General features: G+C 32.0%; 1 protein-coding gene across 1 annotated transcript in view; it reads right to left on the bottom strand.

The window, feature by feature from the left end:
- Positions 1-25,006, bottom strand: part of LOC145277768 (uncharacterized) — an 82,469-nt gene that overhangs the window by 6,218 nt on the left and 51,245 nt on the right. Inside the window, exons 2-4 of the mRNA XM_080129513.1 lie at positions 18,356-18,486; positions 11,637-11,739; positions 9,461-9,598 (exon numbers count right to left, since the gene is read on the bottom strand). Of these exons, the coding sequence (XP_079985639.1) occupies positions 9,461-9,598; positions 11,637-11,739; positions 18,356-18,486 (372 nt within the window). The remainder of the gene's footprint in view (positions 1-9,460; positions 9,599-11,636; positions 11,740-18,355; positions 18,487-25,006) is intronic.

Raw genomic sequence — 25,006 nt, 5'->3', positions numbered from 1 at the left:
ACACGATCATATATATATATATATATATATATATATATATATATATATATATATATATATATATATATATATATATATAAGTTGTTGAAAATCGATGAAATAACGTAGGTATTATGTTTTATAAGTGATGGGATGATTTCAATGTTTTTACCGATTCCGTATAAAATTCCCGATTCCGATACAATTACCAATTCCGATTCTGATTCTTTATAAAACTGTAAATATTAACCTATAAAGTTATTTTCCCGATTACCGTAAAACACACGTTGAATGTGTAGATATTTCTCAAACATAAAACACATTTGTGTGTTTGTGGGGGGGGTGATCTGTAGATTTTAGTTTTACTATTAGTTTAAAATTAATAAATATTTGTTATTTCATTATTACTACCAGCAGCGGAAGATTTTGTTTTAAACAAAATCAAATAAAAACATAATCAGAGGAATCGTTTTTGGCATCGGAAAATATGAACAAATTTTTTCCGATTATGATGCTGATTCCGATACCCCCAAAAGTGCCGATTTTTCTGATTCTCGATTCCGATTAATCATCCCAACACTAATTAATACGTATGGGAACGTTTGGTTTAAGAGTTATAGATAATAACAATAAATATTGATTAACATTCTTTGTTGCAAATAATATTATTATTATTTCTAAATATAAGGTAGATTAATAGTAGTCCCGCGACAAGATCACAGGACTGGACCTGGTTTTGCAATATACGCCAACGAAACCATAAAAATCACAGCGTACAAATATAAAATGTGTGAGGCCCAGAAGAAAGATCTGAGCTGCATGATAGGCAGGCACTCTTTCGATAGCCAACATGGAGAATCTGACGGCATCCTGCGAAAATTGATTCTTATTATTTCAAGTACGAAAAGCTAAATACAAGTAAGTAAATATAATGAATATCAACCAAAGAACACGCAAAGGAAGAAATGGACCACGAAGGGAATTAGTCTAATAATGGAAGTGTATTATTAAAACAACCTTACAGAAAGAGGCTCCTTTACACACATAGAACAGAATATCGAAGTTATTCCATCGATTTTCCAAACACGCTTTATACGTATACACATCTATTCATGCACAAACAGTAAAACAAAGATAAATTTGTGATTATCACTAGTCATGTAAAATATAAATACAGGTGTAAACCGTGATTATTTTGAATTATGACAGGTAGCACGTTCTACCTGCACCGTTTAATATGACTAAGTTTCATGCATACATCTTCCTTTAATCCCTAGAAACCCGGAGCGTTTAAAATATTAGAGGATCATGCTGGGAATAAAACTGTCATTGAGCCCTTACCTTCTAGCAATAGAGATATGTAACAGCTAGTAGTTTACCCTTAGTAAACATTGGAACACTACGGATATAATGAAAAAATATGGTAAAGAAATGCCTTTGCCTTTGCTAATTTATAAACTCGTCATAGTTTGATTAAATTTGAAATCAACTAACATAAAACCATGAGAAGTGCTGACACAAATTTAAAAAATTTTGAATGCTCTCGAATAACGTGTTTTTATGAGTATCGTTGCTAGAATTGCTTCTATTTTGGGAGAAATTGCTTTATAGGTCAATGTTAAATCGGGAGATATTCTGTATGTTTAATATTTGTCTTATTTCTCTAGTTTGCTGTTTATATGATAAATGAAATGTCCATATATATTGTCGTAGCAAACCATTGATAAATGAAATGTCCATATATATTGTCGCAGACAAACCATTGATAAATGAAATGTCCATATATATTGTCGCAGACAAGCCATTGATAAATGAAATGTCCATATATATTGTCGCAGACAAACCATTGATAAATGAAATGTCCATATATATTGTCGCAGACAAACCATTGATAAATGAAATGTCCATATATATTGTCGCAGACAAGCCATTGATAAATGAAATGTCCATATATATTGTCGCAGACAAACCATTGATAAATGAAATGTCCATATATATTGTCGCAGACAAACCATTGATAAATGAAATGTTCATATATATATATGTGCTTGTAATCTGACCAAATATATTCTTCATTGCCAGTGAAAAATAAGTAAGACAAGATTATTATTAATTATAAATATTTCTGATATCTTCCAAACTGTTAACAGTTGAATCGCATAATTACCTTCCACACGTATGTAAATTAGTTGGCGACGCTGAAAAAAAAAAGAAAGTCGCTCTATCTGTAAATCCTCAAAGAGACATTAAAATATTAGAGAGTGATTGGATCAAAATAGAGTGAGAGAGGCGAGAGAAATAAATTGATAGCTAAGAGATAACTGGGGGACTTGTTTAGTTATAAACTGCGGCTGTTTTTTTTTTCAAGGCAGCGAAAAATAGAAAGGCCTACTTCTTTTTCTTGGAAACACGTTGCGAGTTCAATTTACAGCTAGCCATTTTTTAACCCCAGAGAGTTCGTAATTAAGATGCATTCAACAAATAATAAACATATATAAATATAAATTTATAATTACTCTAGAAGTAAATAGTAATATCGTTGAAATATCTAATATCAATTGAGCTTACTTCTTCAGTTGGACTAACATAACTCTCCCAAAAATATACATCGTACATACATGATTGATTCTTCAGTTAATAACGATGGATTTGAGAACAATAATTCATTCATTCTAATGGTATGGCGGTCATTAGGCATGTTGTTAGCGTTTTATTACTTATGCATTGGACTATCAGCTTTTATATGTAAAAGTAAGAATTTGTTTTTATCTGAGTATTTTTATACGAGTCCGTTTGCATACATAACAGTTAGATATAATTAATGTATGTAGTGTTTATGTATACATGATATAAAATATGTGACATTTACATTAAAACGTTTTTCATCAATGGACACAAATAATGAAACAATATAAACGCACGCACTTAACAAAACACACAATTATATATATATATATATATATACATACATATACATATATATATATATATATACACGATAGCTGTAAATAATACTCTTAAGAATGTTTTCTTGGAGAGAGGGGAAGGAAACAAATTGCATAAAGTTTACATAAAATATTACGTCCTACATAAAATAACATAAAAAACAGCCTTCCATGAATTAAAATTTCACCGTATCCAAGGCAACCAGTTCAATGAACTCTCTTGCGTTATTTGTTAGTTCAATTAAAACAAAGAAGGGTAGTCACTGTTTTCAAGTCAAGGCTCTCGTTTTGGAAGAAGGAGAGATGTCAGGCAATACTCACGGAAATTCATGGCTGATTCGGATAATAGCCGGACAATAGTAAACTACTGGTGAAAAGAAAACCCGTCTTATTAATATGATTAGCTTCTTTTTTTTTTTAATCGTAAATGGTAGTTAAAAAAAAGAAGTTTTCCAATGTATTTTATTGCTATTATTATTTGGAAGAAGCTCTATTAAAAATCATATTTGCTAATTTTGCAGTATAGTTAACAGCCGATAAATTGAAAATAAAATGTATAACAAATAACTGCTATCAAAGGAATTGCAATGTAATTTCATACCAACCATTATACTTTTAACCGCCTGAAATGCTTTGAATGTTTTTATTATTTCAAAATAAATTGCAGCAAAAATGAAGCCAACCATATTTTTTTACTGTGCTTGAAAGAGAGCTTTGAATGAAATGGCGGCTTACGTTTTTTGTTCTGCATCGATATATGGCGATTTATTTGGAAATAAAAAATAAACACTTTAAAACAATTTCTAAATGTTAAATGTATACATGTCGGTGAAAATTAAATTTTAATGCGATTTGTAACATTATTTGTGGCGTATTTTAATTGTTATCAATAACTATTCAACAAGATAACTTGATTGTTTCTTTTTTTTCGGTCTGCATCTAATGTTGAATGAAAAGCTTCATTTGTGCGAAAAACAGGCATTTTAAATGGTTAAATGATAAGTGATGCGGAATGACTAGATGTAAATATCATAGCTGGATTCATTGTATTGCTTTAGTCGCATGGAACCATTTTATTCTTTGTTACGTTTTTTTGTGATAGTGTACTTGTTAGTGCAAACATTAGTCTAGATCACAATTGGACTCTTGTGATAGGCTTGGTTTATTATAACGAGTATAAATCCATTTAAAACAGGCATTGCAATAGGAACAGTGTACGTAGCGAAATCAGTTTGTACGTGGTGTGTGCGTTGATATCTTATGTCAACACATTTGAGGGAAGGTTTCATTGGTCGAGCTGTTGTATCAGGTGACCAATTAGAATTACCAATAATTCGAATAAAATACATTTCCCACGACTGTTCAGATTGTAACAGGAGTGAAAGTGTGACTTAGTTCTCCAACTCTCATCAGCATGATCATGTGATACATTGGTAACGGATGAAGGCTTCCATGTGAACACTTGCTATTTTGAAGACACGACATTTGTTGTTCAAGATATAAAATGATAATAATAATAATAAAAATGTAATGGATAAACTGTCGTACAGTGCCTTCAGCATTTTATTTTAGAAAACTACAACTGTTTATATAATAAAAAATATAAGCACGGATAATCTATAAACATACTCATTTGTCATAACTAGTCCTATGGGTATAGGTTGTGTTACGGAATAAAGTTATAGCAAATAATCTAATAAACCACTCATTAACCGGATTATAACTAAACACGCCACACTACAAAATCCTAAGATATGACGAAAGTATTTTAGTTCATAAACATGCAAGTATAGCCAATAAAGATTACGTAGGTTTACGAAAGACAGGTGTAACAAAACCAAAATAAGTTTAGTGATGACTTGTTCTCAACAGGCCATACTCATTATTTCATTTGAAAATCCTAGAAAACATATATTAAGTCCTTCAGACCTTCTCTTTGCGAACAAAAAGAACATCTTTTAGGACTTTATGTGGTTTCTATTTGATTCTTTCTTTACATTTTACCATCGTTTTTTTTTGTGCCCGCGCTATATTTCCATTAAATATATATATATATATATATATATATATATATATATATATATATATATATATATATATATATATATATATATATATATATATATATATATATCCTAATTATTCCACGATTTAGCTCTGCTGAGTGAGGAACGAAACCGGTCAGCTGGCCTTTTCACTTTTTATTTTTAAATTCATTATGATTAAAAAATTGATCTTCATTTAGTAATAATATATATATATATATATATATATATATATATATATATATATATATATATATATATATATATATATATATTAGAATTTTCAGAATATAAGAGATGATATAATTATTTCCAGGCAAACGACGTCGCAGCTCACACGAGTGATGGAAGCCAACAAACGAGAAGTTCGAGTTTCGCTTCATTTGGGCTCGTTAGTTGAACACATCCGCTCTCGAGATTCAAAACTCAAATCTCTTGATGCGAGGTGAGTACCCTCCCACCAAAGTAACCTCATCACACAACACTTGTTTGAGACGAAGTAGGTACATCCAAAGTCGGATTTCGCCGCGATTTGTTTGATCCATGTTAGTTAATAGACTTTCTTGCGTGTGGAGCGATTGCCCATGTAGCAGAATACTCGCCTCGCATGCAAGAGATTCGGGTTTCGAATCGCAAGTTCGGATGTGTTCAAGTGATGACCCCAAATAAGGACGAAACTTGAGTTTTGGACTTCCGTTTTGTTGGCTTTCATGATTCGTGTGAGCTGCGACGTTGTTCAAATGTGAAATAATTATATATGCATTTCACATTTTTATTTCTGATTTGTTTACGTATTAGAATACAAAAGTTCTTAAAAAAGGACCCTTGCTGCTTCCTGTAATCTCTATCTATCTATCTATCTATCTATCTATATATATATATATATATATATATATATATATATATATATATATATATATATATATACATATATATATAGGGCTTGAAATATATATATAATATATATATATATATATATATATATATATATATATATATATATATATATAAGGCTTGAAATATATATAATATATATATAATATATATACATACATATATATATATATATATATAAGGCTTGAAACCGACGGTACCTATATTTTTCTGACCTGTACAATTTTAAATAAATGAATATTAAGCTCTTATATTGAAAAATGCTTTTCATTGTAATTGAGCACTTTGTTGGAATTCTTCCTCAAAAACAGTAAACAAATATATATATATATATATATATATATATATATATATATATATATATATATATATATATATATATATATATATATCATGAGCCAGTGAGTATGTAATTGCATAGCTTCTGTGTCTAAACACTGATAAATACTGAAAAATCTTCTTCGGGTTATAAAATAAATAGTATGTTCATAATATTCAGTCTGCATCTATTTAAATATATATATGTGTGTAAACATATGCGAGTTGCTTTAGGGTCATTCTTCTCGCCTGTCTATGAGCGCCCGTGCTAATGCAATAGGCAGAGACGGGAAATAAGTATTTAATATGCGCATGCGTGAAAAATAACTTCGATTTGATCGTTTAAAAGCTCAGTTCAGATTAAATGATAGCAGATTAGATTAGCATAACATAAAGAGATTAATAGAGCAATTGTTACCTCTTCGTAAAGCGATGAGATGTGTTATTTGTCAAAAAATAATAATAATAAAAAAATAAACAGAGTACCCAGTTAACAAAATGACGTTCCTACAACGTATCATAGGCGTTGTAAAAATTTCGTCTTGTACTAGTAGACTTCCCACAACGTACTATAACGATACATAGACGTTTCCACAACGTTCTTTGTAGACTCTCTATTGCGTTTTAGAAGATGAAAGAGACATTGTAAAAACATTACCGTACTTTTTTTTTCAAGAAAGTTTCAATATTTTCACAACTTCGTGGACTCTCCAAAACGTTTTCGAACATGGCACAGACATTGAAAAAACGTTGCCTTACCGTTTTTCGTAGACTTCTTACTACGTGCTAAAACATGAAATATATTTACATAACGTTTTTGTATAGTTCCAAAATGTTAACTCGTAACATTAGAAAATGTTTGCTTTTCATGTTATATTAACATTAATCTTTTGATTTCTGACAACATTACAACATTTATACTAAAGTAAGTAAAATAATTAGGTTTATATATATATATATATATATATATATATATATATATATATATATATATATATATATATATATATAATGTATGTGTATGTGTCTGTGTGTTTCTGTCTGTGTAAATGTATAAAAAATTAATGTGAATAGTATAAAACTTAATATCTTTTCTTTATTCATTTTATTGGATTACGTGTATGGAAGACATGTTTTCAAAAGTTTTTTTTTTTAATATATATATATATGTATATATATGTATATACACGTATATATATAATTATTTACTATAATGATTATTAAATGTAATTATATATATATCTATATATACACGTATATATAGATATAATTATTTACTAAAATAATTATTAATTATGATTATAAATGTATGTATGTATATATATATATATGTATATATATATATGAATATATATATGAAGGAAATAAGACACCTTATCATTTCATGATTAAAAGAAAACAAAAGCAAGTCGACCGATTTCGCCCTCATTCTATAGAGCTGAATCGATTTTTCCCATTTAATCATGAATGATTAAATGTCTTCTATTCATACTTACAGTAATAAATTTCTGTAATTGCACAAATATCATGAACACACACACACGGACGCACACACACACGCACACACACACACACATACACACATGCACATATATAGAGAGAGAACATTTAAAAATGTCTAAAGATATATATTTAAATACACACAGTATTAAATATTTACTTTTCATACATTGTTAAGTGAAGAAATTTCAAGCTACAGCATTTTGCAACATTACTATTAAATTATTTAGAAAACGCTGACCGATTTTCTCTCACTTTAAAAAGTTGTTTTAGGCTGCTATTTCTGCCGAATTTTACATAAAAAAACTAGAAGAATACCCCCCTTAGAATGCGTAAAATTAATTCATCAAAAAGAACAATTTTGCATTAATTTTATCTTTTATTTATAAAGATTAAAATCAAGATATAATGGTATCAAACTTTATGTCTACAATCCTTATTTTGGTTTTTGATGAAAATGCATAACATGATCTTGATTCTAAAAAATGTCTAAAGTTTTAATCTTAAGTTAATGGGCATTAGAAATTTAAATTCAGGAAATCTTTATTATTGCGTTTGTAATGAATAAGAAACTGATTCAACGCAAATCTGATGTAATTTAATTTATAAATGTGAACATGTGCTTATATTATTCTCCTTAAACGTCATTTGAAATGCTCCAAAGGGACTGAGCTTTCAATCTTTAAAACAAAATTAATTAAATATAATCTACACTTAGAACCTCTTACGCCTATCAGCTGTGCTCCAAAATTTATAATGTGAGGTTAATTAGTTTAGGAGTGGATCCTGTACATATAATTATATCAACATATAAATATATCTTTATAGAGATAACGGTTAAAAATTAATGCAAACTCTTTAATAAATTCCAAATTATCTCTTTCAGACTATAATGTTGGGCACTTCTGCAGTTTATTAACCGTGTTGAAATAATAATCTTATTTTTTAGAAACCCAATCTATAACATCGGGAGCGAATCTTTATTAACTATTCGTCTAACACGTAAAACTTGAATTAAACTTGAGGATTCTATCTAAAACGAAATAGGACGATCCGTAAACTGCGGAAGAATCCAATTTTGAAACATTTATAACGAAGTTGAAAACAAAAAGGAAGGTGCATACTTTTCTTTTGCGCGTTCAATATCTTTTTACCCCAAAAACGGTTGCTATTATCAAGAGAGCATGACGAGAGGGATTCACAAGTAAACGGATTGTACGAAAGTGGATTTAAAAATTTCATGGTGGCAATGAAAGCCTTGAAAATAAGAGAAGGCCGGGGACGACCGTACAGAAAGCAATCGTCGGACAATGTCTAAGACAATTTATGGCAGTATTTCAACGTTGACCGACCATTTGAAGTCAATTGGCGAAAAAGCTTGATAGTTGAGTACTGCACGTGAGCTAAATAACTAAACGTTTGTTTCTGAAATTAGTCACTGTTTTGCAGACGTTTTGACATCGTCGGCGGATGAATGGCCTGTAGGTAATGGAAAATAGTCATTTGCAGAAGCCCAGTAATGTTGTTACAATCTCGCATCCCCCCCACCGTGTCAACCATGATACAACGTGTATGCAGTGTTGCAAGAACATCTCGTGTTAACTGGGTAACAGGTAAGAAAATAAGTGTCTTTCATATGGAAGCGAAGTGAAGCGAACGTATAAAAATGAGTATAACAGAGAAGATGCACTGATAGAAATAAGGAAAGCAGCGAAGATAGCATGTGTTTTAGATAAAGAACACAGAAAAAAAACAACAACAAAAAAAAGCAGGGCTTACCTCAGTACCGCATTGCAAGATGGTAGCTACAACCATTGCCATGTTGCGTCCTTCGAACAGATCCACAGTTTGGAAACAACTGTTGTCGGGAACACCATAAGCTTTGCACGCTTTCAAGAAAGTTTCAATATTTTCCATCTGCCAAAGAGAAAAATAAATATATAAATAGATATTTGACTAATGTTCCGTAATACGTAAAAAAATGTTACTGATAATATTATTAAATAAGATTACGGGTGTTTCTTTAGTAAAGTACGCAAACTAGCATCTGTAAACATTAATACTTTATGTTATACAAACTTGTTACATAAAAAAGTATTATTTAAAAAGCTCAGTCGACTTGAATGAAGAGCTTTAGTTTAGTTGAGTTATCTTCCTTGGCTAGTAAATCTAAAAAAAAAAAAAGAAAAGAAAATCGTGACGAGAAACTTTAATTCATACAGTAAAAGGTGAAAACCTTAAATAATAATAATAATAAAAAAATGAATTACATCTTCATTAAAACTTGAAATATTATTTTTACACAGTAACAAGTCTGCATGGTATAAACTTAAAATCGTATTTACAGATCTTTAGTAATGTTATTAACTTAAGAAACTCCAAACTATTAAACTATTTATCTAAATGAATAAAGTGATTCATTTATTAATATTATATTACGCTCAAAATTGATTAGGGTTATTTAAATCAATATCACAGCAATATTTTGACATACTGTATAGATGGAGTAGGGCGAAAGATTCAAATACAACTATTTGCATAACTACTTTTTAAACAGTTCATAATCTCTATTATTAAATAAAATGAACTTGTGTCTGTGTGTCTTTGTATGCGTTCTTTATAGACTCAAAAACCGCTGGGCCTATTTTCATGAAATTTCACACAAAGGAACTTCATGTGCCTGGCAATGTTCTTAGATATGTGTTGTATCGGAATGTCTTCGATAAGTATCGATAATCGATAATGTTAAAAATGCAAAAGTCAAGTATCATGCCCCAATTGTGCTCTAAACAGAAACACTGATTTCGAACGCGCTCCTGTCATATCAAAGAACCTACTGTTGATTTTATATGTCGAGCATTTAGCCTTTGTGATAATAAAACTTCTCAAATGCGCTTGTGTTAGGCTGTGTAAGGTGTTAACTTCGGTCCAAATCGCCTGTTACTTCTTTCATTGGATTATTTCGATTATATTGGAAAGTTCTATTGATAAACTCTGCCTATAAATCTTAACCAATCAAATGAAGCCACGCTCTGCTCGCAACCAATCAGAAACTAGAATCAATCAATAAAACACGCTGGGTATTTTATAATTCTCACACATTACTTTTTCGTGTCCAACATGAGAAGGGATTTGCTCTCGGTCTGCAGACTTTTACAATCCGATACTTGCACTAGGGTTTTCCGTTGGGTAAGGGAAAACCTTCTTTTTCTAGGCTTTTACAATTCAAAACTTTTCTGATTGACGACTGACATTTTGTATGGAACAAGATTTTTCCTTTTCTTCTGAAACCAAAAATGGCTTTCAATTCAAAACACACCAACATGATATTATGCTGTATACAACAAAGTAGCGGTAAAGCGTGGCCACAAGGTGGCGTAATAAAATGATGCAGTAATACAGTAAAACAGATCTGTATTTTTGGTTATTAACATTTAAAAAATAAAAAATATAATGCCAATTTTTTAACAGCTTGTATATTATATACGGTATTGTTTCCGGCATGAAATAACTCTGAAAGGTTTGAGATGCCGTAAAGCAGGCAAACAAAAATCCGGGTGATATCGAGCGACCAGTCATCGCCCTTGGCATCTTTCAACTCCCCTTTCACTGTATTTAATTTTTTACAAGGGAGTTACCATTTATCAAGGCATAAAGGGCACTCGAGGATAAGAGTTAATAAATATATGGTGGTAGTTTAGTAATCGCTAATAGATTGAATAGAATTAGGATTATTTAAGGGGACGGCTCAACAACAACTTGTTTACATTGGACGAAGGCTACCATGTTGTAATTGGCCGGGAAGCATGCCAATGGAACAGTGTTCCTCATGTGGGCTGTTTTAGGAAAGAAGCTTTGTTTACAGAATCTGCGTTTAAATTTAGGCACAGATAGAGAGTGGGAGAAATTGTTGATAATTGTTGTAGCTAGTCGAGTAAGAAGATTATGTACAAACCTGTTTGAAAGGTGTTGAAGTGTTGTTAAAATTCAGTTTCATTGATTTAGCTTGTGGAGGAAGTTCGTTGTCAGGTGTTTCCTGGAACAGCTTTTGCATGAGTCTGGAAGCATAAAAACATAAAAACAAAACGTTAGTTATTATTCATTTGCATATACCCATATGTAACTAGTTGTCCCTATCCGAAGTTGCTCAGGCATCTTTTTACTTTGATCTTTTTGTTAGATATTTAAAATATGTTTTTCATGCCAATTTTATTTTTTTTATAAAATAGAATTATAAAAGTTAAATTCTATCATTACGGCATGGTTTGGTCATTAAATTGTTAATTGAAGCAATTCATTATAAAAGTATGACTTACATTTGTTAAGGCAATGTAGTTTAAAATAGCTTCTTAAAAATGTCAATATTTCAATACTTATTGATATGTCCCGTCTCGCTATTACTCTTCATAATTTTGCTGTCTGATATGTGTTTAAAATAAATATGAAACTATTTCTGTTGCAAAGAAAATGTTACTATGCAACACACTTATTTCTGTTTACATGAATGCTTACACACACACACACACACACACACACACACACACACACACACACACACACACACACAAATATATATATATATATATGCTAGCGGCTCAGCCCGGCTTTGCTTGGGCCCTACGTACTGTTTATAACTTTATGTGCATATATATATATATATATATATATATATATATACATTAAAAAGTTTGTCCCGGTATTCTACATCGAAAATTTCAAGTGTTTAGACCCAAAATTGGCAGAGGAGTTTGGTAGAGTCAACTTTTGGCGGCTAGATTTTCACCTAAACACTGATTAAAAAGCTTGCTGCATGTCTGAATACCTTTTATGTAAAATTTTAAATGTTTAGACCCAAAATTGGCTGAATAGTTTGCTAGAGACCGCAAAGAAAAATCTTTTGAACTTTGACTCCTTAGCAACTAAATTTTCGGCCAAAAACCGATTAAAAAGCTTGCCCGATGTCTGAATACAGTTTATTAGACTTTATGTAAAATATCAAATGCTTAGACCAAAAATTGTCTGAGTAATTTGGTAGGGACCGCAGAAATCATTTTTTTTAAACTGTGAACCTAATTTTGACCCCTTAACATTTATTGTTTTGGGCTCAAATCAAATTTAAAAGTTTGATCCATCACCAAGTAACCCACATCTAAAATTTCAAGTGTTTAGACCCAAAATTGGCATAGGAGTTTGGTAGAGTTTTCAAAAGTAAAATCGTTGAACTTTGACCCCTTGATAGCCAAATTTCTGGCCGAAAACCGATTAAAAAGATTTTTCCAAATCTCAATACCTTTTATGTCAAATCTTGAGTCTGTAGACTGAAAATTGACAGAGTAGTTTGGTAGCGAAATGTACACACACACAGACACAGACAGACAGACAGATAATGTCACTTTTATAGATATATACATAGACTAGAAGGCGAAAGTTACTTTAACTGATGTATTTTAAAAGTAATTTCCAAATAAATAATCACTGTAGATTGTATCTTTTGTATATTATTATTGCTAAAAGATCAGAAAATGAATTGGTAATTAATAAATATATCATTGATGCAAACAAACAAAATGAAATCCTTGCATTTCAAGATAGCAGCGGTAAACAGTTCTTCAAAATGGGATAAAATGAAATAGATGGGTTTGAGAGAAAGAGGGATAAATAAAGACCTGGCCAGAGATAGTTTAGTTTGAAAGTCAATTCCCCAAAGCTGTCCAACACATACGAGCGTGTAAAACAGACGTTAAACCAGATATGATGAGTCATGTTTAATTGCGTTTAAATACGTTAATCCATATATTATTCTTTTAAATGGGAGTAATTTATTAACTAGCAGGACCTGTGGAAATTCCACAGGGAGCTCATTCATATGTAATATATTGATGTTGGCATTCTGTAGATGTTCAGTGGTAATGGAGGCGCTCTGATATTATTGTAGCCCTTCTGTTAAAAACTGCAAAAGTATTTATCTAAGCTAGCAGGGACACCCGGCGTAGCCAGGTCGTAAAGTACGCTTAAATATGATATTTTAATTCTTGCAGATTTCGTCTATATTATTATAGAGTTAATGTTCTATCAATTTTTATATATTATAAAGTTGCGATTTCAAAAATAAAAATAAAATATCCATATGATTTGGATGCACCAGCTTGAATCGAAACCGAAACCAAAATTTATGATATATATATATATATATATATATATATATATATATATATATATATATATATATATATATATATATATATATATAACCTGAGTTCCCTCAGCTATAATGCAAATCGAAACCAAAACTTATGAAGAATACTTGGCAAAATTATTTATTACAAGAAATAGAAGTCCATAACAATTAAACGACTCGGATATAAGTGTGACACAGAAAATAAATAAATAAATGACACACATACGCTATCGTATTAATACATAGATAATAATTTAAAAAAATATTCAATTAAACGTATCTGTTTTACTTATCTGAATAATTTACCAACATTCAATATTATCTCTTGTATTTCGTAAAGATTGTTTTCAGTTACGTTCGACAATTCTTAGTAATAAATAATAAGTGTACGATCCGTATATGAACAATGGTTGTCTCCCTTACAGAGTCTTAAAACAAAGAGAAAGGTCTTTTATGAAATCAGATCTATTGCAATTTATCATTTGTGTAATACACTTACACGCTTTAAATGAAACAAATATTTTTATAAGTAAAAAAATAAGATCGATAATTGTTTTCTTAAATTGAAATTCACCATAATATATTTTTGTTTCGTTAAGTTCAAATTCTTTCTTCTGTTCTCATCTTAAGCGTTATTTTCACAAAGTTACAGCAGATTTAACCTCCGTCCTTCTTCAGGCGTTTCTCTTCAAATTCGAGAATCTTTCTGTCGAACTCGGGAATTTGCATGGAATTGCGAACGGATCCTTTCTTTAATCCATGTGGGTAGAATGCTTTCATTAAGTCAACCATAGTCGGGCAGAAGTCTTAAGTAACCGATTGTATTTTTTATATCGCCCGCACCGAGGATTGGACCTTCTGAGGATTTTAAATGCCTGTACAAAAACAGTTACTTTTAATGCATCTAAAACAAAGCTTTTATCTTTACATTATTAACGCTCTGATCCTCGTCTGGCATCAATTGAAATGAATGGCTCTCGTCTTGGGGAGGCCTCATGTTTTGACAAGCTTCTGCGCTTGACCCTTACTCCTGATCTGAAATGGAACACCTACATCAAATCCGTTGCCAAGATCCTTCTATCGATCCAGTAGATATCTCACTGCTGATGCAATTCTCTATTTATATAAGAGCCAGGTACGCCCAAGGAAGGAGTACTGTTGCCACATCTTGGCAGGAGCTGCTAGAAAGGACTTATCATGCCTTGATAGAGTTCAAAATAGATTTTGTTGCCTCGTAAGAGATGTCCTTTTCTCTTCCCTGCAACCTCTTTCTCACAGAAGAAATGTTGCGAGTTTGTCTCTGCTTTATCGTTATTTTCATCACAAGTGCTCGACCGAACTTCAATCTGTGGTCCCCCCTCGCCAAACTTTTACAAGAAACACGCATCTAGCTGTAAACACTATCAATAATTCCCCCCACTCTTTATATGTGCCTAAACCTAAACGTAGATTCCATAAACAAAGATTCTTTCTTAGAATTGCACGCCTGTGGAACTCTCTTCCGTTTTCCTGCTTTCCAGCTGACTACAATATGGTTGTCTTCAAGTCCAACGTAAACAAGTTCTTGATGAGCCGTTCCACTTAAGTTAACAAATTTACCGAATTTCCATTACAAACGGTTACTATATTGTCCAATTGACTACTGTACACTCTTTAACCCTTATCCTCGAGTTGCCTCTTGGCTTTGATAAGTGATGATGCCTATGTAAAAAAAATTATTAAATCTAAGATTAGAAAGCTTCATAAAAATCACATATAACTACTTCCGTTTAAAACACTACCGTCAATGTATATACTAAATACAGATTATTAAATATTTATTCATAATGAACTAAAATAAGCGTCAGATGGCGTCTAGAAGATGGATTACCAATCCCATCCGGTCGGGTAATTCTTTTAGTAACATGCATTTCCAGAGAATCACGATGTAATTTTTTCTTTCAACCATTAAGAAAAAATAAAATGACTGAATTGTTTACGAAGAAATCGAAATGCTTTGTGGCTGACTTAATTTAATAATGAACTTATTTTAAAAATATCATTTTAAAATTTCGATTCATGTTACACTATTGATGAAAAAATACTCGATTAATAGAAAATAATATAAAAATAGATATTAATATAATGTATACTCGTAAAAGTTAGATTGGCGCGATAAATATACACACACGTATGAAGTTGTTTTATAGGTTGATCAATATAGAGATCGGCTGCTTTATATTATTTCTTCATTGTTAGTAAAATACAGGATGTACGTAAAGAATATAGTTCACAAAAAAGAAACCAGTTGAGGTTTACGTAGTTCTCACTGCAGCATTCTGTGTTACAACGCTAGGAAGTAGGAAAAAACAATTTTTAGTACCAAAATAGCTGACAACGGACCCATCAGCATTCTCCGGTAGAGGCGCCTCCGGTGATTAGCAATAACCACACTCTTACTGAAGGAGGAGTTAATGTCTATATGGACGCATCTCATTCTAAGAAAGAAGCTTCTAATGGTTCAAGTCAAACATCAACTTGTATAACAACCATCGAATCATTGGGCAGTAGTTGGTATTTGCGTGCTTCCCAGGGAAAATGGAGACAATGCCTGGAAGGATGCACTTCTTGGTACCGAGCCGAATTAAAGTTCATTTCAACAGAGGTGAGGTCTCAGAACTGCACCCTCACACCTACACAATTGTTATTATGGCAACCCCTAGGTTGCCATGACGATGTCAAATTGAATCAGTTGTTGTGATAATCGCGAATTTACGGACAACCTATGCTTCCGGAGTGTGACATCGTAATACGTTTCAAATCTAGAGTACTTCCGGAGTGTTACAGCGTAATACAGCCGTTTCAAACCTACAGTACTTCCGTAGTATTGCATCGTAATACAGGCGTTTGAAACCTAGAATACTTCCGGAGTGTTACATCGTAATACAGGCGTTTCAAACCTAGAATACTTCCGGAGTGTTACATCGTAATACAGGCGTTTCAAATCTAGAATACTTCCGGAGTGTTACATCATAATACAGGCGTTTCAAACCTAGAATACTTCCGGAGTGTTACATCGTAATACAGGCGTTTCAAACCTAGAATACTTCCGGAGTGTTACATCGTAATACAGGCGTTTCAAACCTAGAATACTTCCGGAGTGTTACATCGTAATACAGGCGTTTCAAATCTAGAATACTTCCGGAGTGTTACATCGTAATACAGGCGTTTGAAACCTAGAATACTTCCGGAGTGTTACATCGTAATACAGGCGTTTCAAATCTAGAATACTTCCGGAGTGTTACATCATAATACAGGCGTTTCAAACCTAAAATACTTCCGGAGTGTTACATCGTAATACAGGCGTTTCAAACCTAGAATACTTCCGGAGTGTTACATCGTAATACAGGCGTTTCAAACCTAGAATACTTCCGGAGTGTTACATCATAATACAGGCGTTTAAAACCTAGAATACTTCCGGAGTGTTACATCGTAATACAGGCGTTTCAAACCTAGAATACTTTCGGAGTGTTACATCGTAATACAGGCGTTTCAAACCTAGAATACTTCCGGAGTGTTACATCGTAATACAGGCGTTTCAAACCTAGAATACTTCCGGAGTATTACATCATAATACAGGCGTTTCAAACCTAGAATACTTCCGGAGTGTTACATCATAATACAGGCGTTTCAAACCTAGAATACTTCCGGAGTGTTACATCCTAATACAGGTGTTTGAAACCCGGATGTCAGTTTATTTTGTCATAAGGACCGCATTTTTACAATTATAACTGAGGCCATTTAATAGTAATTATCGCACAATATTTTTCTTTTTATTTAGAGATATGCAATTGTTTGGTCTTATTCAAGAATACAAATACAAAGTAGCATGACGTAGAGATATGTTCCTTATTTCAATAATGAAATTTAAATTAATGGTTCCATTGTATATGAAATCAGTAGTAACAAATCTAATGCACATAAATAACAATAGCTCAAAATAGACAAGTATTAAACATTTGTTCAAGTTTTATCCCGAGGCTTAATACCTTTTGCTGCCGAGAGACTGAGATTTCTGTGCAGTTCTGAGTTTTATCAGAGATAATAACTAATCAGTCAACCTAATGATAAGCGATGATAAGTCAACTTAAGTCTCTGAAAAGTTTTGACATGAATGGTTGTGAATCTCTCTTGGGATTTCATAATGTAACTGCATGTAACCGATTTGAATGTAAAGATAGTGATAACGGTCTACAATTTCAATCAGTGGATTCAATGTTACATAAAAAACATTTCTAAGGCGAGGACAGGGGAGAAATTCTCACTATTTTTTCCGACATCAATCGTATTTTAATAGTTTCCTCTCCAATATTTTTTTCAAATTTGCTATCTGTGGAAGCCGCAAATAAACTTTAAAGGGGCCACATACGGCCCGCGCCGACGGGCTTGACATGCCTGTCGTAATACGAAGATAATATTTAATTTTGTTACTTATATGTGCAGTTCAATGTACTCACTTGACCAGGATAACACCGCTTCGAAGAGATTTTTCAACTTCATAAGCACCAGTGCCGATCTCTTCACCAATCAGTTCTTTAATCCAAGTGCGGATGTCCTGTTCTGAGCTTGTGTCGTATTTTGAGAGCACCTGGAATTAAAAAAAAATAAATACGATTGATAAGAAATAGATAAATATGACAAAACTGTGAATATATTTAAGTATCAATGAACAAATGGAAATTCTTAAAGCAATCCTATTTTCGTGGCATCTTAACCAATGAAAATGCTGTTTCAAACTTAAACATGGCAGACCAATGAAAATGCTATTTCAACTTTAAGCGTGATAGACCAACGAAAATTTTATACGAAACTTAAGAATGGCAGACCAACGAAAATTATCTTTGAAGCTTAAGCATGACAGACCAACGAAAATTCTAATTGAAACTTAAGCATGACGGACCAACGAAAATTCTATTTGAAACTTAAGCATGAAAGACCAATGAAAATGCTATTTCAAACTTAAGTATGACAGACCAACAAAAATGCTATTTCAAACTTAAGCACGACAGACCAACAAAATTTTATACGAAACTTAAGCATGATAGACCAACAAAATTTTATACGAAACTTAAGCATGACAGACCAACGAAAATTCTCTTTGAAACTTAAGCATGACAGACCAACGAAAATACTAAGATGAGCAATCTAATTATTATAGTTATTGGTAGCTCTAATATAATTAAAATCTTAACGGGCATACTACAAGAAGGAATCGCAATCCTTACAACTATAGTTTTAATACCAACTTGTATTCAGTTAATTGCACACAAAGAATAGTTTACAAAATATACCGTAATTCAGCATTACATAGCCTAAAAAGGGTTGACATGCCGCAAAACTGACAAACCAAATATAACCATGAAATATTCATTATTAAATAGTAATTGGTGATTGAATATACACATTTAAGTCACCTCATTATTTGAAAACAGGGTATTTAATGCAGAAGGATTTATTGAAATGACTCTATTAATGGGAGATTTAAATGACCTTATTAAATGGAGATTAATTGCTTCATTGGTGATTGAATTCATATGTATTTATAGTCATGACTATGCTCAACAGTGGTAGAACTCTGCTGGGTAGTAATACAGAAGTTCCCTATTATGCATTTTTGTACCTAATAATTACATGTTAATGTGAGATTTGACCGATTAGATGTCCAAAGAAAGCATTATATTATATAAATATATATAGGAACAAAAGAATCAAAATATCAACTTTAATATTAATTGGAAAAATAATAAAGTTTAAGAGACACAGCCAGTTGGTGAGGCGTGTTAATTATTGCTATCTCTCTCTCTCTCTCTCTCTCTCGAAATCCTTTATAAGATGATCAATCATCGCACATTGACATAGATTATTTATAATCTTGTCTGTATCTTCATGTTCTATATTTTCACGAATATTGCTTAGCATGATAAATAGAGACGAAGTTGACCTTTATTAGCAATCCTATGTAGATAACGCGCCCTCTTCTTGGGTTGAGCAATGCGTTAAGTGAAACCGCCAACTGCTATGAATGAAACTGCAAAATTCTATGTAAACAAACGGAACACGTCCGACAGTTAACAGTGTTTAAAAAGGACTAATATTTCGCTCACTCACGGCGTAGATCTTATAGCTAAATGGAAAGAAGGTTAACTATTTATTTAACAGTTGAGGCACTTGTTCAGCCATACTGAAGACCTGTATTACAGCAAACCCATCTTTATATGAATGATATATAATAGCTATTTACGGACACGTATCTTGCCGCACACATAGTCTGTAGTTAACCGTTACCACACACACACACACACACACACACACACACACACACACACACACACACACACACAAACACACAAATATATAAGGCAAACGTTGTAAAAATAACAGAATTACACTACTTAATTATATTATAAAGCATCTTTATATGAATGATATATAATAGCTATTTACGGACACGTATCTTGCCGCACACATAGTCTGTAGTTAACCGTTACCACACACACACACACACACACACACACACACACACACACACACACACACACAAACACACAAATATATAAGGCAAACGTTGTAAAAATAACAGAATTACACTACTTAATCATACGTTTTTAATGTTTTATATATATATATATATATATATATATATATATATATATATATATATATATATATATATATACATGGAAACCCACTAAGACTTAAAATTTTATTTTCCGTATTGGATGCTCACATGTATTTCGTTTTCTTTTTTTCACTCTCATCAGCATGTGGTTCTTCTGCCAATGAAAGCATGTTTGATAATATGTAGAAAGGGAATAGTCATAAACAAAGCAATAAATCCAATGGTTTTATGGCTTTCTTCATCCTTTAGTGACGATAGTTTCTTCTGCGTGTGTGTGTGTGACTTCTTCGTCTATATATTTATCAAGCGCTGTGTGCCTATCATCTATGTGTGCATGTGTCTACTTATTCCCCTTTCTGTGCATTTATGCTTTTTCAATGTATTTGATTGTGTATGTTCTTTCCTTCTCCTGCTTTTCTTATGTGTATGTGTATACCTGATTCACACACACATACACACACACACACATACATATATGTATATGCACATGCCCATATACGTTGTATAGCGTATGTCTGTGTATAGTTGGTTTAGTGTTGTTGTTGATTTAATTACAAAGTTTTTACGTGTATCAGATGGGAGTTATATTCTGTTTGATATATATCGGCATTATTTTGAAATCACTTTGATACATTCGTAGATATGTTAGGTAATAAATAGTTTTCTATTGACTGGAAGTTTGATGTTACCATAGTACAGGAAGACTCTGTTGTTGGACATAGGTATCCTATAGATCCCGATAGGCGAAACAACGGTCTGTGGATGACTATATATATATATATATATATATATATATATATATATATATATATATATATATATGTTGTGTGTGTGTGCGCGCACGCGCGTGTGTGTGTATGTTGCTTTAAATTTGCTTTATTGATTTTCCAAATAATCCATTTGGTATTCAGATCGTGATATATAAAAGTTTCGTATTTTTGCACGGAACTAATATAAAATATATACCAAAATAAGGAATATATACTAATTTTATCAGAATACTAAATGGTATTTACAAAATCGGGAAAAATGTAAAAACTCATAAAACAAACAAAAAATTCCATGTCGTTTCATAATACATTTTTTGTATTGCATCTTCGACAATCGGGCGATCCCAACTTAACAAAAAGGGTGGATGGCGATCTAATCTTTTAAAAAGAGATGGAACGTATTAACGTACCCACGAGCATAAACTTGCTTTAACGTTGTATTATACAGATAAGCTTTTATAAGTAAAACATTTTGAAATTACATTGAACAAAGGCGATATTAAGAAAATATATATTTATTCAATTTGAACTGTGCAGATAATCCGAAGACCTAGCAATTACGTCGTTTTCATTAGGATCAAATATTTTAAAACAAATGTACACTCTCTGATAGACAAAAAATCAGGCTTCGTCAATATTCGCATAATAACGTTTAGATCAGTGAAATTAGAAAAAGCAAACAAAGAAAAAAAAACGTCTCAAACAAAAAATTGTACGAATCGGTATAGAAAAAAGAAAGAAAAATAATGTGTCTCATCATAGAAATAAAGAAAAGAATATGATTCCGAATTAGTTTGAGACGACGATGGGAAGAATCCAACTTGCTATTTGCTTTCTGCTTTCTCCTAAATATTTAAAATGATTGGCCTTGTTTTCACTCATATACAGTAGAACCCTTGTATACGGCATTAAAAATGAGTAACAAAATACAATACATATATTTATAATACTGATGTATATAATCATATAACATTATAAATAACACCGTAAGGCGGGTGAATGCCGTAACCAGGGGCAGAAAAATCAGATTCTACATCGTAACCCGAAAAAAAAAACGTGTCATAGGGCCACCGTATGCCGGGGTTCTACTGTATATAAAAAATATAGACCTTTATTATAAAAGTGGATGATATTGCTATGTTATAGTTTTCTCTTCTCCTCACTTGTGCCATATTACATTGGAAGCCACTATTAAAATAGGACAAGTCAGAAAGTAAAAAGATGAACAAGCAATGGACAGAAGCCGCGGGAAGAAGATAACGATCTTCGTTAAAGATAAGTAAAAACTCGGTAGTTTATGAAGAGTAAGATTGCGTTTTTACAGTCAAGATAAAAGGCAGAATTGATTAATGAATATTTTGATTACTGATAACCACATACATACGCGTACGCATACACAGACGCAAACACACACACACATATACATATATCTAATATATAAAAGACTATATGTCTGGCTGTCTGTCTCCATATTTTTAAACTATCTCCTCCGAAACTAAAGGTCGCAGAGCGGCGCTAGGGGCTTCAAATGATTAGATTTTTTATGGGCCATTTTTTATGAGTCTTTAGATAGTTAAAATAGTTTTTATGGGGTCAAAATAGAAAAAAAAATCGTTATACATTTTGTATATTCATCTTAGTTTATTTTTAATGAGTTAATATGCGTCTCACGTTGATACAGTGGTAACGTCACCAGCTTTGAACACTACAATTTTGCTTTCTGTTTCGATCCTAGCTGATAGCACCCAAGTACCTTTTTTTAACTTTTGAAATCACGACTCTATAATAATATATACGAAATCTAGACAAATTAAAATATCATATTTAAGCGTATTTTACGACCGGGAAAAGCCGCCTGCCCGCTAATATGTTTATATATGTGTGTGTGTCTGTGTATGCAGATGAATACCATCTGACTAGCTTTCTGTATTTGTCCGCTTGCTTCTATATATATAACTTAATTCTATTTCCTTTCCCTTGATAATGTTTGTTGACTGAGGATTTCAAGTATATACTGCAGATGACTGTGGCCAGGTTTAAGTCCTTCGACCAGTAGTAATTATCACTCCCCTACACTGACGATTGCATAAGCATAAAATACTAGTCTGTAAATAAACATGATATATATATATATATATATATATATATATATATATATATATATATATATATATATATATATATATATATATATATCTTCAGGAGGATATATTCTTTAATCTTTTCATTTGATATCTTGCTCCACTTTGAGTAGCCATAGCAAAATAATATCACTTTAGTCTGTGCAACAAACCAGGGCTGGTCATTTTAGCCTTTTCTTTTTTTATTTGTTGCATTTGGTAGGGACGGGGGGCAACCTTTTTCATCAAGGCCTGCAGATTGACTTGGTTTGCCTTTTATCATGTCTGGAGTGCTTACCTCTTCCCGTCTGATCCCTGATGCTTGCCTGCCAGTATTTAGTCTTGTTGCTATTCATATTTTTATCAGTTATGCGAACTAAAAGTGACAAGAAAAATATATATACATACTGATAAAGTCAAAGATTATAAGAATCATCGCTTAAACATATGTTTTATCTACAGATATGGATGGGTTAATAGAAGTAACGGAAGACATTTTTTATACTTATGTAGCGTTTCTAATAAACATACACGCATTGACAGGATGATAGTTTAGTGAGAACACCTGAATATGTTTATGAAAAACGCGTATTCTCCATTACTATTTATTCCCATTAAATCATACATACATACATACATTACTCATTCATTTTCATGTATTTTTGAAATATCTCTTTTTTATAATTATATACACATATATACACTTACACACATACACATATACATGTGGAGACGTGATCAAGATACATACATACATACATACATACATACATACATAAAAACGATAGTACGTCTTTTCTTTCAAGAACTCTGTCTTCCAACTTCTCTTAATTACCTTCGTTTTTAGAAAAATAATGCTAGGCAGGAAGATGTTCACTCTGTAATCGTTGTCTGTAATAAAGAAAATGCTCTCATCGCAAAAACCGGAAGCTGCTGTTCAGAACCAAAATGGCATCTGGTAACTTTAAAACGTTAAAGCTCTTATAACACATAGAAAAACTTCGCACGAATGCCATTGAAAACGATAGATGAGAATCACAGAAAATCAATCAGAACCATTACAAAGCCCTCAATATACATGTGTATTGTGGCCTTGCAGACAAGTAATAAGACAAAAAGAATGCAGTAGCAAAAGTATGTTACAGAAGTACACGTCATGAATCTGTGAGCCATAACTGCCACGAATCGCTACTTATGATGTGTTTAATGTTTGTTATCTCAGGTTAAGTTCATTATTCCTGCAATGTATATAGATCAACTTACCTTTAGTTTGAGAAGGAGCCAGTTTATTGCTAATAATAATTGCTAACGGGGAATACTGACGGGTTGCTCAACCATTTTTTGTAGGCCAGATCACGCTATTCATAATGCGCTTGTTTTATTTAAAAAATACACATGACCTTGTGCTCAACCTCCTAGAAAGGAGATAAATAAAATATACGTGCATGAAAACATCTGCTGCGAGTCGCAAATCATGCAGAGGGTTCATACCAGAAAACGCGAGAATAAATTTTTGCTATACGGACTATTCGAATGACTAATCTTATCTTTTTTCTCACAAGGTTCCGACCGATGTAATCTCCGACTTTTTCAGATGAA

The sequence above is a fragment of the Euprymna scolopes genome, chromosome 6 (genome assembly GCF_053919585.1).
Source record: "Euprymna scolopes isolate OS-2025 chromosome 6, ASM5391958v1, whole genome shotgun sequence".
NCBI classification, from domain to species: Eukaryota; Metazoa; Mollusca; class Cephalopoda; order Sepiida; family Sepiolidae; genus Euprymna; species Euprymna scolopes.
The sequence above is the reverse complement of the archived record's forward strand: the minus strand, read 5'-3'. Positions and strand labels throughout refer to the sequence as shown.